At 44.0% G+C, this 19,861-nt stretch overlaps 1 protein-coding gene across 1 annotated transcript in view; it reads right to left on the reverse strand.

Annotated features, from left to right (window-relative positions):
* STARD7 (StAR related lipid transfer domain containing 7) overlaps window positions 1-19,861 on the reverse strand; it is a 24,397-nt gene continuing 4,536 nt past the window's right edge. Inside the window, exons 2-8 of the mRNA XM_033238844.1 lie at window positions 10,094-10,302; window positions 9,721-9,770; window positions 7,392-7,502; window positions 7,228-7,310; window positions 6,544-6,643; window positions 3,142-3,226; window positions 1-2,035 (exon numbers count right to left, since the gene is read on the reverse strand). Of these exons, the coding sequence (XP_033094735.1) occupies window positions 1,851-2,035; window positions 3,142-3,226; window positions 6,544-6,643; window positions 7,228-7,310; window positions 7,392-7,502; window positions 9,721-9,770; window positions 10,094-10,302 (823 nt within the window). The 3' untranslated portion in view covers window positions 1-1,850. The remainder of the gene's footprint in view (window positions 2,036-3,141; window positions 3,227-6,543; window positions 6,644-7,227; window positions 7,311-7,391; window positions 7,503-9,720; window positions 9,771-10,093; window positions 10,303-19,861) is intronic.

Consider the following 19,861-nt stretch of genomic DNA (forward strand, 5'->3'; position numbering starts at 1 on the left):
TTTTGTACCAATCTTTATGTATTATTTATTCACACATTTGGTAAAAATGTCACAGTTAGGAGTGAAATCATTACAATGACATGAGTAACTGTACAGACCCCAAGTGCAGAATCAAATTGCCGTTAAGTCAGAACATGGAGCAACTGCAACTCCTTTGCACCTGTGCGTGTGTGCGCACACCCGGATGGACACACACACACATTCTCTCTCTCTTATGCACACATCCATCCACATCCCAGCAATTGCAGGTGCTAAGTTTGGACACAACCCAGGGACTCTGCCCTGGCTTGTCAGGTCCTGGGGAAAAGACAGAAGTAAAGAATGAAAAGCAGCTGGAACTGCTCGATGCATTTCTCTTCCCTTCCAACAATGATGTGGAGAAGGCAAGACACACACTGGGGCAGCCACTTCCTTGGCACAAAAATGAACAGTCAACAAGGTCAAGGAAGCGTTTAAGTTAGTCTCAGGTTTAAATCACTTCTCAACACCACAAAACAGTAGCAAGCAGGGGGAAAAAAAAACAAACAACTCTGGCCATCAAGACTCCAGAAAAAAGGGAGGGAGGAGGATTTCAAACTTGATCCCTATTATCCTAACAAATTGCAGCATGACCATCAGCGAAACCAGCTCGGTAAAACTGACAGCATCGGACTGTGACCTTATCTGAACAGTGTAGTTCACTTTTATTTTGGCTCTGAAGAGAGAAAAAAAACTTTTTAGAGGAACATAATGGTAACATAAACCAAATCTCCACTGTATTAGTATCTGTGGCAAGATTACATCTATGCATCCACACAGCTTGTCTACAGATCTGAGAGCTCCAAGGGAGTGGCCCAGCCCCCATTCCTCTGCCTTTAGCCTTCTGAAAAGAACAAGTCAAACCTGAAATGTGAAAAATAATACCTGAATCAAAATCGTGTTTTCTATACAATGGGACTAAGGTAGAATCCTCAATTCCTCAACTGCTTCTGTTTGACACAAAAGTTAAAAATTTTTTAAACTAAATTTAAATGTGATGTTTTGAGCATCAAAAAGCTACTATGTAAAAGGATTAGTCTCCCAGTGTTCTTGGTTAAGTGGGGAAGGTTAGGAAGGAGGCAATGATCCAATGAACACAGAAGAACTGGCCGATTCAAAGGAAACTTGCCCTGGATAAGGTGACTAAATGGGTGCTATTGTGCAGGCAGGGAGGGAAATTTCTTGGTACAAATTTCATGTCCCTGGCCAGGTATGGCCCAGGAGTTCAAGACCAGTCTGGGAAACAGAGTGAAACTCCATCTCTACTTAAAACAACAAAAAAATTAATAATAATTTCATGTCCCTAGAGATAAAAGCAAGGTGCGGACAAGGCACTTAACACAATCAAGTATCGTTCACACCTATTCACAACATGATTGTTACCAAGAGCACTCCCAGCGGCCCCTCATCTGAGAGACTCAACCGGCCAACTACACTTTCCAGGTGGACCTGGAGAACTGAAGGAAATCCAAAGCGCTGCACAATCGATGGTGGGATTTGGAATGTCAGCAGAGGAAACTACTCAGAGAAGCAAATGGAGGTCATCCCCTTCTGGCCTGAGGTTAGCGGTTTGTTCCAGATTAGCTCAGTGAGACACCGAATTTCAAAGGAGTGGGCCTAAGAATAGGACAACACTCCCACAAATGTAGCCTTCTTCTGTTTTGATAAGAGCAATAAGGGCTCTGAATGAAATGGGGTATCAGTTATTGAATTATCTTGCACTGAAGTTACAGCAGACGCCTCCTAACACATGGGGCACGTCCCCCTTCTGGAGCAGAGTGGTAAAGGACTGAGACGGGGCTAGAAGCGCCGGTCCCTTCTCCCAAAGCCTGTCAGGCATACTCAATCTGAGCAGGGCCACAGCTGCCCTCCTTCTTCCGCTCAGAGGACTGGCTGGTGGCCTTGGCTTCACTACTCATTTCCAGAGGTTGAGCCGAGATGTAGTCCTTTACTTTAATCTCCATATTCTTGGCTTTCAGAGTGGCCATGTGCAGCTTCTCCAGGAAATCTGGCATGCCTGTCAGGAAACGAGAATCAGGTGAAGCTGACATACAAACCAACAGTAGGCTCGAAATGAGAAGGTCCTATTTCTTGGATGGTAGGGAACCAGTTCTTCCTTACACAGATCACAACCTGATTGACAGCCTGTGAACAGCTGCCTCCCAGAACCTGTTCCCAAACCATGATCTTTGCTCCTTCTTCGAAAGGGGGTACTAATCAGGCCACTTCAGTCCCAAAAAGGATCTTTTAATCTAAATATCACTCATCAGTGGCATGGCTGAAATACCTGCCAATTTTATTTAGATAAATGTCAAACAGAAATACCTAATCTTCTCTCTATTCTCCCCCTGAAGCAGGTAAGGAGCTGCCTATAGAGAACCAGAAGAGAGAAAATCACAAGGTTGCTTTCTCAGACAAGAAGGTGGAAGGGAAAGCTGCAGTTACAGCCATGACGTGTAACTTGGTTAAGACAAATGCCCCTTTCCCCAGGTGACTGCCCTATATTCACCATATTTTCTATGTCAGATCTTATGGCCTTCAACTATTCAAGAAGCAAATACAAATACGTTCATCTACACAGTCCATATTTAAGGCATTGAAGCTAATGTTTTTAAAGCTCTCCTCTGGATACAAGTTCCTTTCTGGGACGCTATAATTCTCATCCCTTCAATCTCCACCTGGAGTCTCTGGTATCTTCATAGTAATTCAAGAATGAACCAGAAAAGGGTTGGGCACGGTGGCTCATGCCTGTAATCCCAGTACTTTGGGAGGCTGAGGTGGGTGGATCACTTGAGGTCAGGAGTTCGAGACCAGCTTGGCCAACATGATGAAACCCTCTCTCTACCAAAAATACAAAGATTAGCCAGGCGTGGTGGGGGTGCCTGTAATCCCAGCTACTCAGGAGCCCGAGGCAGGAGAATCGGTTGAACCTGGGAGGTGGAGGTTGCAGTGACCCAAGATCATGCTGCTGAACTCCAGCCTAGGCGACAGCGAGACTGTCTCGGGGGAAAAATAAAAAAAAAAAAAGGAACCAGAAGAGACGTTTTATTTCCCCAATAGGAAACAGAGAAAAACAAAATGCTCAACCCAGGTTCCAGGCCCTGTGTACTTGCCCTTACTTACCACTGGAAACCATCCAACTAACACAGTAGCGAGGAAACACCGTCTGGGGATTGTCGCTGTATGTCAGTAAGTAGTCAAAGCCATTCTGGAAAAGAAAAACAGCAAAAATGAAGATCCCTAGATCACCCACCACGACCTCCATATCCAGCACCACAGGGTAACTATGATCTGATTCTGGAGCAGGGGGTGTCATTTTCTTTCTTCACCCTGTGCAGAAAAGAGTTAACACTGAAGGCCTGGGCTGGGCGCGGTGGCTCACGCCTGTAATCCCAGCACTTTGGGAGGCCGAGACGGGCAGATCACGAGGTCAGGAGATCGAGACCATCCCGGCTAACACGGTGAAACCCCGTCTCTACTAAAAAAATACAAAAAACTAGCCGGGTGAGGTGACGGGCGCCTGTAGTCCCAGCTACTTGGGAGGCTGAGGCAGGAGAATGGCGTAAGCCCGGGAGGCGGAGCTTGCAGTGAGCTGAGATCCGGCCACTGCACTCCAGCCTGGGCGACAGAGCGAGACTCTGTCTCAACAACAACAACAAAAAAAACAAACACTGAAGGCCTGAGAGACTACTATCCATAGAAAGGCCTCCTTGCAATGTTGACCCTTCCTTGGTCAACTTGACTCCCAGTCAACAGTTAGCTGATAAGGGTGGCTCCCTGCGCGTAGACTACGCTAACAACGTGGTTTATGCTGAACACAGGCTTTGCTTTTAGGGGTTTGAAATTCTGGTATGTGCTAAGCAGACAACACTAAGTGACCAGCTCCCAAGAAAAACTTTGCGTGTTAAGCCGGGCATGGTGGCTCACGCCTATAATCCCAGCACTCTGGGAGGCCGAGGCAGGCGGATCACCTGAGGTCAAGAGTTCAAGACAAGCCTGGCCAACCTGGTGAAACCCCATCTCTACCAAAAATACAAAAATTAGCCCGCCATGGTGGTATACACCTGTATACAGCTACTCGGGAGGTTGAGGCACAAGAATTGCTTGAACCTGGGAGGCAAAGGTTGCAGCGAGCCAAGATCAAGCCACTGCACGCCAACCTGGACAACAGAGCGAGATTCCGTCGCAAAAAAAAAAAAAAAAAAAAAAAAAAAAACTGGGTGTTGGCTGGGCACTGTGGCTCATGCCTTATCATCCCAGCACATTGGGAGCCCAAGGCAGGCAGATTACTTGAGGACCGGAGTTCGAGATCAGCCTGGCCAGCACAGTGAAATCCCATCTCTACTAAAAGTTAAAAAAAATTAGCTGGGTGGTGGTGGTACGCACCTGTAATCCCAGTTACTTGGGAGTCTGAGGCAGGAGAATCGTTTGGACCGGGAGGCAGAGGCTGCACTGAACACAGATGAGGTTGCAGTGAGCACAGATTGAGCCACTGCACTCCAGACTGGGTGAGAGAGCAAGACCTTTTTTTTCCTTTTTTTTTCTTGAGATGGAGGTTCACTCTTGTCGCCCAGGCTGGAGTGCAATGGTGCAATCTCGGCTCACCACAACCTCCACCTCCCGGGTTCAAGCGATTCTCCTGCCTCAGCCTCCCGAGTGGCTGGGATTACAGACATGTGCCACAATGCCTGAATAAATTTTGTACTTTTAGTAGAGACAGGGTTTCACCATGTTGGCCAGGCTGGTCTTGAAATCCTGACCTCAAATAATCCGCACGCTTCAGCCTCCCAAAGTGCTGGGACTACAGGTGCAAGCCACTGCACCTAGCTTCTTTTTTTTTTTTTTTTGAGAAGGGTCTCACACTGTTGCCCAGGCTGGCGTGCTGTGGCACAAGCACAGCTTAATGCAGCCTTGACCTCCTGGGCTCAAGTGATTCTCCCAACCTCAGCTCCCCAAACAGCTAGGACTACAGGCACATGTCATCGTTTTTATTTTTTGTAGAGACCGGGTCTCTCCATGTTGCCTGGCCCAGAGCTGTTTCAAAAATTCCTTATTTGGGCTGGGCACGGTGGCTCACGCCTGTAATCCCAGCATTTTGGGAGGCTGACGTGGGAGGATCGCTTGAGCCCAGGAGTTCAAGACCAGCCTGGGCAGCATGGTGAGACCTCATCTCTACAAAAAATACAAAAATCAGCCAGACATGGTGTCACAAGCCTATAATCTCAGCTACTTGGGAGGCTGAGGCAGGAGGATCACCTGAGCCCAGGAAGTCGAGGCTGCAGTGAGTTGTGACTGCGTCACTGCACACTAGCCTGGGTAACAGTGCGAGACCCTGTTTCCAAAAAAACCCAAAACCCTTATTTGAGATAAATACTGAAATATATAATAGAATAATTGGGTTCTCTTACAGTAAAGCTAGAATTTGCTTCAAAATAATCAGGGGAGTGGGAAAGGGTATGGATAAAACAATTTTGGCCATGAGGTGATAACTGGAGCTGGAGACGGATACATAGGGTTCATTATACTCATCTACTTCTGTATCTTTTGTATGTATTTCAAATTTTCCATGATAAAAACCCCCTACCTTGGATCAAAGATTTAGTTCCCATTTGGCAAATCCAAACGCAGCTACATGGTTTTTGAGTACCCTCAGTACACAGTCAATGCAATTTATCACTTCTCCCTAACTTCTACCTTCCTTTCTAAGCATGTGAGTCTCTGAGTGCATACCTGGCTCATTCCTATCTTTGTTTTTGCTTGAATCATGTCTTCTAACCCCAGTGCCCTTCCTGCTTTCCTCTCTCTATCGTCTCCATTTTTTTTTTTTTTTTTTAACAAGGACCAACTCAAGTCCTGGAGGTGATATAAATAAAACAACCTGATGAGAATGAGAAAACTACATGAAAGAACACAGTCCGTATAGCTCTAAATCAAACACAAGCAACAGGGAGAAACAGAGCCATCATAAAGTGAAGTGGAACTAAAACCAGAAGCTACTAGCATCAATATCTATACTCTCAATGGAGATTTAGTTTAAAAAGATCAAAAATAAATACAAAACACCTAATTAGGCTGAAATAAATATTCTTTTCAAATAAAGTCACAGAATTTTAAAGAAGACAGACAGCAGAATCCAACCTTCCCATTTCTCTGGCAAGGAAGCAGAAATCCAGAGAAGTTTCCATCCAGTGCTCTGCCCACTGTGGTGAAATGCTGACAGAATGTACTCACTCTAGTTCCTGAAGAATGCTGCTGATACAGGCTAACGCGTCAGTGGTTATGATTATTTTAACTGTCTCTCAGATACGAGGGAACCAATGGATTGCCACTACCTTGTCCTTGGGGATCTTCCAGGTACATCACCTACATCGGGAGTTCCCAAAAAATGGTTTCCAGACCAGTAGCATCAGACTCCCCTGAGAACTGTTCCTGGGCCACATCCCCTCCTCCCTAGTTCAGGTAAGACATCGCTTGAGAATATTCCACAGCCATGACATATTATCTCTGGGATGAGGTAAAACTCACCTCGTCAAATGACTTGTGGGGACGGATAACCATTTGGGATTCATATGATCTGACCCTGACGAATTCTGGAGACTCTGGCACACTCGGATGCTCCACAGCACTGGTAAGCAGGAAAGGAGAAGCACACTCTTAGTAATGTCTCCATATAGAACAACAGGGGAGCTGTCTCCGATTTTTTTAAATACACAAAACAAAAGAGTCACTAAGACGAATAAATACAAACTAAGTTCTAAAAATGAAGTCAAGGCCAGACGTGGTGGCTCATGCCTGTAATCCCAACACTGGGAGGCCAAGACAGGAAGATCACTTGAGGCCAGGAGTCCACGACCAGCCTGGACCACATTGCGAAACCCTGCCTCTAAAATAAACAAATGAATTAATTAAAAATGAAGTGAGTTCCTTTGGTAATTTATGGCTCACTAGGCTGTGGGTCAAAAACAACAGCACTTCTTTTAATCACCAACATTAAAGAACCCAAAAACAGTTTAACTAAAAGCTTGTATCTCTCCATTCTTCCTAGACAGTCAAGAGCCCCCTCATCTTCCAGCTGGGTGGAAGGGGCACTGGCTGCAGGGAAGCCTGTGGGAGACTCATCAGGGCACTAAGAATATGCAAACTCAGGTACGTAGGAATGAAGGCCACAGCTAAAGGAGCTCAGCAAGAGTCATAGGCAGCCATACATACCGCGACACCAACACCATCATGTTGTTTTCCTGATCCACACTATACCGCCGAACATAAACATAATCCCGTGAGTACATTGGATACTAAAGAAATGGAGGGGCAGGATTAGTGTTCTGCATCACACATACCTGGACAGAAATAAAATCAGAAGTAAAAATACTCACAGGAAAATGGGTTACCCAGTGAAGAACCTCGGAACCACTAACCACATCCCTCTCAATCACCTCGAGCTTGATCACCAGGGCATCCCATTTTTTTCTATACTCTGTGTCCAGCTGTAGAAAGAGAAAAGACAGTGAAGACTTACGAAGACCCAAAACAAAAATGCAGAAAGCTTTCCAGATGCTTTGGTTTCTGATCCAGTAACCTTATTACAAGGAGAGGGTAATCTGACCTAACAGAGAGTGCCAGAGTGTGAGAGACATGGTTGTTATTACAGATGATTCTTTCAAAATCACTTTATACAGGCTAATGTCATTACACTGAATGTGAATCTTTTTTTTTTTTTTTTTTTTTTTGAGACGGAATTTTGCTCTGTCGCCCAGGCTGGAGTGCAGTGGCCGGATCTCAACTCACTGCAAGCTCCGCCTCCCGGGTTCACGCCATTCTCCTGCCTCAGCCTCCCCAGTAGCTGGGACTACAGGCGCCCGCCACCTCGCCCGGCTAGCTTTTTGTATTTTTTAGTAGAGACAGGGTTTCACCGTGTTAGCCAGGATGGTCTCGAAATCCTGACCTCGTGATCCGCCCGTCTCGGCCTCCCAAAGTGCTGGGATTACAGGCTTGAGCCACCACGCCCGGCCTGAATGTGAATCTTAAAAAGACAAACGGGCCGGGCGCGGTGGCTCAAGCCTGTAATCCCAGCACTTTGGGAGGCCGAGACGGGCGGATCACGAGGTCAGGAGATCGAGACCATCCTGGCTAACACGGTGAAACCCCGTCTCTACTAAAAATACAAAAAATTAGCCGGGCGTGGTGGCGGCGCCTGTAGTCCCAGCTACTCGGAGGCTGAGGCGGGAGAATGGCGGGAACCCGGGAGGCGGAGCTTGCAGTGAGCCGAGATCGCGCCACTGCACTCCAGCCTGGGCGACACAGCCAGACTCCGTCTCAAAAAAAAAAAAAAGACAAACCAAGGAAAAGTGTAACAAAATATTTTAATAGACAATCTGGGGAAAAATAATATATAGCGATATAAATGTATAAGGGTAAGACAATTCTAAAAAGTTTTAAACAATAAAAAGTCCAAAAGTGGTAGCAGACACCTCACATACACAAAAATGCAAGTAGCACATTTTTTTAAACTTCTGGCATCACTAGTAACTGAAGAATTTCAAATTAAGACAGACATACCATATACATAAAACCAACAAAAATTCACTACAAATTAACAACATCCAGGGTCTCAGGCAAAGTGCACTGGCATGTTAGAGTGAACGTTTTAACCAACGAAGTAGTTATCGGAAGTCTGGCAAAACAAATGAAAATTCCAGAAAGAAAAAATTTTTCTTTTAGAACTCTGGGCGATCCCATCTCCCTGCTTCATTTTTAAAAACATCTTCCCCTACAAGGAGGAAAGTAGTCTTTGAACAGATACTCTTCATCTTCATGAAATAAACATTGGGCCAACACAGTGGCTCACACCTGTAATCCCAGCACTTTGGGAGACCAAGGTGGGAGGATCACTTGGGCCCAGGAGCTCAAGCCCAGCCTAGGAGACAAAGGGAGACCCTGTCTCCAGGAAAAAAAAAATTTAATTAGCCAAGTGTGGTGGTGCAAGCCTGTAGGCCTGGAAGCTGAGGTGGGAGGATCACTCAGGTCCAGGAAGCAAAGGCTGCAGCAAGACATGATCACACCACTGCACTCCAGCCTGGGTGACACAGCAGGACCCCTTCTCAGGGAGAGGAAAGAAAGAAAAGAAATTTCCACTGTGGAAATGTTCTTGATTTGAGGTTAAAGAGATGCGACAACTAAATATAATCCTGACTATATCTGTACTGAAGCGGAAAATGCTATAAAGGACACTACTGACTCAACTGATAAAACTGGAATACAAACGGAAGACTATATGAAGTGTTGCATCAGTGTTAAATTTACTGATTTCAATAATATCATGGTTAGTTAAGAAAATATGGCTAGTTTTAGGAAATACACACTGGAAGAATTTATGAATAAAGGGCTATGATGTATGTAACTTACTCTCAAGTTGTTTGGGGGAAAAAACAATAAAGCCTCATAAAATACATTAAAGTATTCATATCCATTCCTCTATCCAATAGTCCTGTGAGAGGGTAAAACTGATCTCATCCCCATGGGCCAGATAAATAAAGTCTAAGTCAAATGTTTACCTAAACACTATGCAATGTGGGATGACAGGTGGATAGGTAGGTAGATGGATGTATTGAAGCCAATGTCACCTGAGTCAGATAAATTATTCATGTAAACAGTAGCAACTGATATGCCAGGAGGCTCCAAACCTGGAGAGAAAAATTAACTCACCTGAACATTGAAGAACTGCCGAGGTGTCACATCTGTGTAAGTTCCAAAAACTAGAATGACAAGAAAGAATAAGAGATACTTGCCATACTCCAGTCACTTGCCTTGTTTCGATCACCTAGCGGCATTTCAGTTCTAAAGTACTAAGAGATCTTAAGGCAGGTTCAGAAACTACAAGTCATAGTGGGGCAACAAAGAAAGACAAAGATGATCTAAGCAAAGACAACACTGTCATCTGGGAGAAGAAAAACAATAAACAAAAAACCATGGCAAATTTTCTGAGAAACAACCAGAACAGTTGAGAGAAGTATGAAGAACAGAAGTCTCATGCACCTGGGCAACTATGGAACCCAAAAGACAGCCAAACTGGGCTCACCTCGGTACTGGTAAAGGTGGGTGCCTGGAATTGGGCGCCGCCACAGCTTAAAGTGTTTCTTATCCATCACCATTTCCCAAGGTTGCTCTTTGCCCTCTGAATCTTCACTCCCTTCTGTGTGGGCTTTTGGTTCTGGAGGGTGGTGCTGGACTCCACAGCTCTGAAACATATTTGACATTTCTTCTAACCGCTTCATCTCATTAATGGATCTGGAAAGGGGAAAAAGAGCCATGGTGAGGTGGTTAGTCAGCCCTGTGAAATGAAGTGTCCAAGAAGGTTATACAGTAAACCACAGTATGTAGTATATAAACAGGACACAGTATAGTGAATAAAAACTGAGTTCCTGAGTTTGAATCTTAGTCCAGTGCTCACTAACTAGATTATTTAACCAGTTCCTATTTCTAAATCTATAAAATGGAAATAGTAATAGTATCTATCTCGAGGTTGGCTACAAAGATTCCAAACAAAGTATCAAGTACTGCAGGGCACGGTGGCTCATGCCTGTAATCTCAGCACTTTGGGAGGCTGAGGAGGGTGAATCACGAGCTCAGGAGCTTGAAACCAGCCTGATCAACATGGTGAAAGCCCATCTCTACTAAAAATATAAAAATAAGCCTGGCATGGTGGCACACACCTGTAATCCCAGCTATTCAGGAGAATTGCTTGAACCTGGGAAGCAGAGGTTGTAGTGAGCCGAGATCACACTACTGCACTGGGTGACAAAGTGAGACTCTATCTCAAAAAAAAAAAAAAAAGTAAGTGTCAAGTGCTTAGTACCTATGGCCAGGCACAGAGGCTCACTCCGGTAGTCCCAGCACTTTGGGAGCCCAAGGCAGGAGGATTGCTTGACGCCAGGTTCAAGACTAGCCTGGGAAACACAGTGAGACCCTATCTCTAAGAAAAAATTTTAAAAATTAGCCAAGCAGGCTGGGCGCAGTGGCTCAAGCCTGTAATCCCAGCACTTTGGGAGGCGGAGACGGGCGGATCACGAGGTCAGGAGATCGAGACCATCCTGGCGAACATGGTGAAACCCTGTCTCTACTAAAAAATACAAAAAACTAGCCGGGCGAGGTGGCGGGTGTCTGTAGTCCCAGCTACTCGGGAGGCTGAGGCAGGAGAATGGCGTGAACCCGGGAGGCGGAGCTTGCTGTGAGCCGAGATAGCGCCACTGCACTCCGGCCTGGGCGACAGAGTGAGACTCCGTCTCAAAAAAAAAAAAAAAAAAAATTAGCCAAGCATAGTGGCACGTGCCTGTACTTGAAGCTATAGGCTGAGGTGGGAAGATCACTTGAGCCCAGGAGTTTGAGGCTATAGTGAGCTACAATTCTGACACTGTACTCCAGTCTGGGCGATACAGTAAGACTCTGTCTTTTTTTTTTTTTTTTGCTTGATTTTTTTTTTTTTGAGAGGGAGTCTCGCTCTGTCACCCAGGCTGGAGTGCAGTGGCCGGATCTCAGCTCACTGCAAGCTCTGCCTCCCGGGTTTACGCCATTCTCCTGCCTCAGCCTCCCGAGTAGCTGGGACTACAGGCGCCCGCCACCTCACCCGGCTAGGTTTTTGTATTTTTTAGTAGAGACAGGGTTTCACCGTGTTAGCCAGGATGGTCTCGATCTCCTGACCTCGTGATCCGCCCGTCTCGGCCTCCCAAAGTGTTGGGATTACAGGCTTGAGCCACCGCGCCTGGCCTTTGCTTGATTTTTTGAGACAGAGTCTCACTCTGTCACTCAGGCTGGAGTACAGTGCCGTGATATGGGCTGAACTGCAACCTCCACCTCCCGGGTTCAAGCGATTCTCCTGCCTCAGCCTCCCAAGTAGCTGTGACTACAGGTACGCACTATCACGCCAGGCTGATTTTTTGTATTTTTAGTAGAGACACGGTTTCACTGTGTTAGCCAGGATGGTCTCAATCTCCCGACCTCATGATCCGCCCGCCTCGGCCTTCCAAAGTGCTGGGATTACAGGAGTGAACCACCGCACCCAGCGACTCTGTCTCTTAAAGACTAAAATAGACCAGGCGTGGTGGCTCACGCCTGTAATTCCAACACTTTGGGAGGATCAGGCAGGCGATCACCGGAGGTTGGGAGTTTGAGACCAGCCTAACTAACATGGAGAAACCCTGTCTCTACTAAAAATACAAAACGAGCTGGGCATGGTGGCACATACCTGTAACCCCAGCTACTCGGGAGACTCAGGCAGGAGAATCGCTTGAACATGGGAGGCGGAGGTTGCAGTGAGCCAAGTTCGTGCCATTGCATTCTAGCCTGGATGTCAAGAGCAAAACTCCATCTCAAAATAAAATAAAATTAAGTTAAAATAAAATAAAGCCAGGCACAGTGGCTCATGCCTGTAATCCCAGACTTTGGGAATCCGAGGTGGGCGGACCACCTGAGGTCAGGAGTTCGAGACCAGCCTGGCCAACATGGTGAAACACTATCTCTACTAAAAATACAAAAATTAGCTGGACATGGTGGTGGGCACCTGTAATCCCAGCTACTCGGGAGGCTGAGGCAGGAGAATCACTTGAACCCAGGAGGCTGAAGTTGCAGTGAGCCAAGACTGTACCATTGCATTCCAGCCTGGGCGACAGAGTGAGACTCCATCTGTAAAATAAATAAAAAGTAAAATAAAGTGTTATCTGGCACGTAAGTAGCCCTCAAATGTTAACTATGAAGGTTTATGGTTTTAAAATATAAATTGATGTCTTTTGTCCGTTTTTTATCAGGTTGTCTTATTATAAGTATATATATATATTTCCACTTTGTTTTTAAATTGATATATTCACATACCATAAGATTCATTCTTTTACAGTGTACAATTCTGTACTTGTAGTATATTCACAAGGTTGTACAACCATCACCCCTATCTAATTGCAGACATTTTTATCACCCCCAAAAGAAACCTCTATCCATCATTAGTCACTTCCCATTCCTGCCTCCTCCCAGTCCTAGACAGCCATAATCTACTTTCTCTCTCTATGGAGTTGCCAATTCTGGACATTTCAAGTAAATGGAATCATATGATATGTAACTTTCTGTGTCTGGCTTCTTTCACTTAGCATACTTTCAAGTTCAGCCATGCTATACTTTATTCCTTTTTATAGCTGAGTAACATTCCATTGTATGGATAGATCCCATTTTGTTTATCCATTCATCAAACAAAATTTGTTTCCACTTTCTGGCTATTATAATACTGCTGGCTGGACGCAGTGGCTCACGCCTATAATCCTAGCACTTCGGGAGGCCAAGGCGGGTGGATCAATCACTCTGAGGTCAGGAGTTTGAGACCCAGCCTGGCCAACATGGCAAAACCCCATCTCTACTAAAAATACAAAAATTAGCCAGGTGTGATGGCGGGAGCCTGAAATCCCAGCTACTTGGGAGATTGAGGCAGGAGAATCGCTTGAACCCAGGAGGCGGCGGTTGCAGTGAGCCAAGATTGTACCACTTCACTCCAGCCTGGGCAAAAAGGCAAAACTGTCAAAAAAAAAAAAAAGAAAAAGAAAAAGAATACTGCTATGGACATTTGTGTACAACTCTTCATATAAACATGTTTTTAATTCTCTTGGGTAGATTCCTAGGAGCAAATTTGCTGGGTCATGGTAATTATGCTTAACTTTTTAAGCAACTGCCAAACTGTTTTCCAAACAATTGCACTATTTTATATTCCCATCAGCAATGTTTGAGGATTCCAACGGCTCCACATCCTTGGTTCCAATTGCCCCACTTGTTATTGTCCCATCTTTCTTATTCCAGCCATCTTAGTGGGTGTGAAATGGTATCTTATTGCATCTTGACTGGTATTTCCCTAACCTTTTCATGTGCTTATACTATTCTCGATAGTATCCTCTGATGCATAAAAGTTTTTAATGTTGATATTTTTCTCTGATTGCTTATGTTTTTGGTGATATAGCTAAGAAACCATTGCCTAATCCAAGGTCATAAGAACTTATGCCTATATTTTCTTCTAAGAGTTTTATAATTTTAGCTTACATTAGGTCTTTACCCCATTTTGAGTTAATGTTTGTGTGTGATAATGAGGTAGGAGTCTAAACTCATTCTCTTGCATCTGCTTCTCCAGGTGACCCAGTGCCATTTGTCAAAGACTATTCCTTCCCCAGTGAGCTGTCCTGGCGCCCTTGTTGAAAACTGACCAAAAATGTACAGGTTTATTTCTAGACCCTCAATTTTATCCTAACAATCTAGATGTCTATCCTTATGCCACTACCACAGTGTCATTACTGTAGCTTTGTAGTAAGTTTTGAAATTGGGAACAGTGAGTCCTCCAAACTTTGTTTTCTTTTTTCAAGACTGTCTTGGCTATTCTGAGTTCCTTTCATTTCCATGTGAGTAGCAGAAAAACTGCCTAGGGTTTGGATAAGGACTACACTGAATTTGTAGATCATTTTAAGTGGTATTGCCATCTTAGCAATATTAAGTGTTCTAATCCATGAACACAGGATGTCTTTCCGTTTATTTATGTCTTTTTAAATTTCTTCCAAAGATGTTTTGTTTTTAGTGTTACAGTTTTACTCATACACTTTTGTTAAATCTATTCCTATGTACTTATTCCTTTTGATGCTACTGTAAATGAAATTGTTCTTAATTTTATTTTCAGATTGTTCACTGTTAGTGTACATAAATATGACTTCCGTGTATTGATCTTGCATCCTGCAAACTTGCTGAACTCATTTATCAGCTCTAATAGTTTTCTGTGGATTCCTTACTATTTTCTATATATGATCGTCAGCTGCAAACAGAGATAGTTTTATTTCTTCCTTTCCAATCTAAATGGCTTTCATTTCCTTATGTTGCCTAATTTCATTGGTTATGATCTCCAGTACAATGCTGAACAGAAGTGGTGAGAACAGAATCCTCATCTTGTTCCTGATCTTAGGAGAAAAGCACTAAGTCTTTTGCCATTAACTACATTGTTAGCGATGTTTTTTGTAGATGCCTTTTATCAGTTGCAAGAAATTTCCTTCTATCCCCAGTCTGCTGAGTGTTTTCTTTTTTAATCACAAAAGGAGGTTGGAATTCATCAAATACTTTTTGTGTTTATTCAGATGATCACGTAGTTTTTGTCCTGTTTTCTATTAATATGGTGTAATAAATTTATTTTTATATGAACAACCAACCTTGGGCTCCTTACATATAAATCCTACTTTTGGTGGCATATAATCCATTTCATATATTGCTAAGTTCAGTTTGTTGGTATTTTGCTCAGGACTACGAAAAGTTGTGTGGTTTTGTTTGTTTTGAGCCCAGGCTAGAGTGCAGTGGCATAATCACAGCTCACTACAGCCATAACTTCCCAAGCTCAGGTGATTCTCCCACGTCAGCTTCCCAAGTAGCTGGGATTACAGACAAGCACCACCACACACCGCTAATTTATTTTCTGTATTTTTAATAGAGATGGGGTTGCACCATGTTGCCCAGGCTGGTGTTGAACTCCTGGGCTCAAGTGATCCACTAGCCTGGGCCTCCCAAAGTGCTGGGATTATAGGCGGGATTCACTGGCTGCAAAAAGTTTTAAAACATGAAAAACACCACCATATACTGTACTATCACTATGTATCATTCATGGGTATATACATATATATATATAAAAACATAGGGAATTATATACAACAAATTGGGATAATGGTGACATCTTGGAGAAAAATAAGAATACAACTGGAAAAGGGTACAGATGAAGCCTAAATATACCTGTAATGTCTTATTTCTTAAAATAGCTGTATTTGTAACACTCGTGTTATTATTTAAACCTTTTTTATATATCTGTAACATTTTATTATAATAATTTTTTAAAATTTGGCTTGTATTTTTCTCATAACCTCTTTTTTTTTGAGACAAAGTCTCACTATGTTGCCTAAACTGGCCTCAAACTCCTGGGCTTAAGAGATCCTTTCATTTCAGCCTCCCAGGTAGCTGGGACAATAGGCGTGTGCTACCATACCCAGCTTCTCCATGCCCCCTACTTCACCCTACCTCCTGCAACCTTTAAAGAAAGGTTACAGATAAGAAACAAAAATTGCTGGCTGGCTGTCTTGTACACTCTATTGCAATTCAAGACCGAAGAAGACCCAAATTACTGCTACACTGTCTGAAATGCCTTTTCACTCTTCAAGCTTCAGAAAACCACAAGGGTAACTGCTAGGCAGAGTTAACCATATATACTGATTTGTATTCCTTTACACAGGCATATTACACTATAATTAATCTATCTTTATATCTGCTTTCCTTACTAAACTATAAATTCCTTAATAGCCCAGAATCAGTCTCCTTCATGTTTGTAGTTCCAGCTCCCAGCATGTACGGGTAAACATTACATGTCCCAGTAAACATTACATGAATAAATTTAGTAAATTAAAAAATAATAATAAAATGAAAATAGGCTTCAATACTCCAAATTTTTATTAAAAGATTGCATTAAGGCCGGGCACAGTGGTTCACACCTCTAATCCCCAGCACTCTGGAAGGCTAAGGTGAGCAGATCACTTGAGCCCAGGACTTCAAGACTAGCCTGGGCAACACGCAAAACTCCACCTCTACAAAAAAAAAAAAAATCACAACAATTAGCTGGGCGTAGTGGCATGCAACTGCAGTCCCAGCTACTGAAGAGGCTGAGGTTGGAGAATCACCTGAGCCCTGGAGGTCAGGGCTGTAGTGAGCCAAAATCACATCACTGCACTCCAGCCTCAGCAACACAGTAAGACTCTTAAAAAAAAAAAAAAAAAAAAAGCTGGGCGCGGTGGCTCAAGCCTGTAATCCCAGCACTTTGGGAGGCCGAGACGGGCGGATCACGAGGTCAGGAGATCGAGACCATCCTGGCTAACACGGTGAAACCCCGTCTCTACTAAAAAATACAAAAAAAACTAGCTGGGCGAGGTGGCGGGCGCCTGTAGTCCCAGCTACAAGAGAGGCTGAGGCAGGAGAATGGCGTAAACCTGGGAGGCGGAGCTTGCAGTGAGCTGAGATCCGGCCACTGCACTCCAGCCCAGGCGACAGAGTAAGACTCCATCTCCAAAAAAAAAAAAAAAAAAAAAAAATATATATATATATATATAGCATTAATATATTGCTGCAGAAGCCAAAAATTCAAAGTTATAGTGGCAATCCAAGATTAAAAGTTTAGAGCAATTCAAAATAATGATGAGTCTAAATATTTATGTTCTAGTCCTGGCTCTACAGCTGACCAGCTATGTGATCTTATTTTATTTTACCTTTAAAGTGAGGATGTTATTTCTTGAAGTCCTATTGGTTCTAAAATTGCAATTTGCTGAATTTTAAGCTTTGGACTTAGATGAGAATATTTATATAGGGGAATATTTGTCATTATGACTGCCTGAAATCCCTTTCTATTTGGGGAGAACCCAAATAGGTGAATGCAGCCCCCCTCCCGTCCACTAGCAGTTAAAGCACAGCTCCTAATTTACGTGAGTTTAGAGAAGTCTAGAAGGGGCTTTGAATGTTGAAGGTAACACAAAGGCACAGGATCTTGAGGGAGCTGAGAGTCCAGGAGTACAGTCAATCTGGGGAAACAATGCCAGCAACACTGTCCTAAGTAGATTACTGCTGTTGCAGGTCTTGGTCAACCTATACCATGGCCTTCTTGTCAATACTGAGTGACCTAATATCCTTTTGATTACTTCCTTTTTGGCTTAAATTAACCAAGACCAGTTTCTTTGTTACGACCAAGAACACTGACCAGCTGTAAAATCATACAGAAATAGAGAAGGAACCTTAGGGTAGGCATTTAGATGTTGCAGAAGAGAAAGCAAAGGCAAAACCACAGCTAGATTTGCTCAGAGAACAATCAGGCACCACAGGGCATCAATTACAGCATTTTTGAGGACTATAAAGCATCCTTGAACAATAACTAAGCACAACTCCTGAGTGTCATTCTTTTAAAAAAAACAATTTTTTTTTTTCACTGCCCAAGCTGGCCTCGAATTCCTGGGCTCGAGTGATCCTCCAGCCTCCCAAGCACAGGCACATGCCACAACACCTGGCCCAAGTATCATTCTCGGCACATAATAAAGGGGAGCATGTTTCCACTGGTGGAATGTCTTACTAAAACATCAGAGGCTCATAAAAGAATTACATAGTTAATCAAGTTTTAAGAAAATTATTAACTACAGGCAACATTTTTTCATGGCCTTCCAAGAATCAAGGTGGTTCAGAGTATCTGATCCACTGCTTAATCAAGCTCTCCTATATAATTAAAGGTTGCTAGGTGGCTTTGACTAAAATTATGAAGAGGGACGGAAATGTCTTGTGGAGACACAGTATGAACGCTAGAGCAAGACTGCTTCACAAAAATGTAAATGATTAAGTTATTTTGTCCCAAGGTTTAGGAATCCCTGAAGGGTCTGAACTTATAAATGCTAACATGACAAGACCCAATTAACACACAGGAGCACAAAGTCACTCAGTATCATATATGTGGAGAAAAGGAAAGCCTCTCATGATACATCTCTTTAGCCTGCTGTGCCAAATCTTGTTTGGATGGGATGGCTGACTAAATCTTCACATCTTAAGAGACTTAACAGAGCAAAGAAGGACAAAAGAGATTATTCCCAAAATAGTAAAATCAGCAGATTAGAAAAAGGATCAAGAAAAGAGAGACCATGTCTTTCTTTCTCCAAAACGAAAATCATTTCAATATCTGAAAAACGCTGGACTGAAAGCTATAGAAACTGAAGGCATACAACCATGAAAACAAAGTAAGTGCAACAATGGTTCATCTTGGGGTCCTGCCGCCAGCATGGAGTTTGGTATAAGGCTCCAAAATTACTTAAATGAAGCCATCCCTACAATTAGGAATTTCAGTAAGACAACAGCCTCACTTCACATAATCCTCCTCCTCCTCAAATTCCAAGTTATTGTCAAAGGTAGGGTCTACTGATCTAGGACACACCTAGAAATAAAAGACATAGGAGTCAGGCGCAGTGGCTTATGCCTATAATTCCAGCACTTTGGGAGGCCAAGGCAGGCGGATCACTTGAGATCAGGAGTTGGAGATCAGCCTGGCCAACATGGTGAAACCCTGTCTCTTCTAAAAATACACACACACAAAATTAGCTGGGTGTGGTAGGGCATGCCTGTAGTCCCAGCTACTTGGGAGGCAGAGGCAGGAGAACTGCTTGAAACCAGGAGGTGGATGCTTCAGTGGACCGAGATCATGCCGCTGCACTCCAGCCTAGGCAACAGAGCGAGACTCCATCCCCCGCCAAAAAAAGACATACGGCCAGGCGCCTGGCTCAGCCCTTTGTAAGGCCAAGGTATGAGGATTACCTGAGGTCAGGAGTTAGAGACCAGCCTGGCCAACATGGTGAAACCCCGTCTCTACTAAACATACAAAAATTAAACAGGCATGGTGGCGCCCCCGCTGTAGACCCAGCGGCTGGCGAGGATGAGACACGAGAACAGCTGGAACCAGGAAGGCAGAGATTGCAGTGAGGCGAGATCACACCACTGCACTCCAGCCTGGGTGACAGTAAGATTATGTCTCTCTTTGGGAGGCCGAGGCAGGCAGATCATGAGGTCAGGAGTTGGAGACCAGCCTGGCCAACATGGTGAAACCCCATCTCTATTAAAGATACAAAAAATTAGCCGGGTGTGGTGGCAGGCACCTGTAATCCCAGCTACTCGGGAGGCTGAGGCAGGAGAATCGCTTCAAGCTGGGAGGCGGAGGTTGCAGTGAGCCGAGATCGCACCAACGCACTCCAGCCTGGGCGACAGAGACTCTGTCTGGGAACGGGGTGGG

This window comes from Trachypithecus francoisi, unplaced genomic scaffold (assembly GCF_009764315.1).
Source record: "Trachypithecus francoisi isolate TF-2019V2 unplaced genomic scaffold, Tfra_2.0 Lachesis_group17, whole genome shotgun sequence".
Taxonomy (NCBI): Eukaryota; Metazoa; Chordata; class Mammalia; order Primates; family Cercopithecidae; genus Trachypithecus; species Trachypithecus francoisi.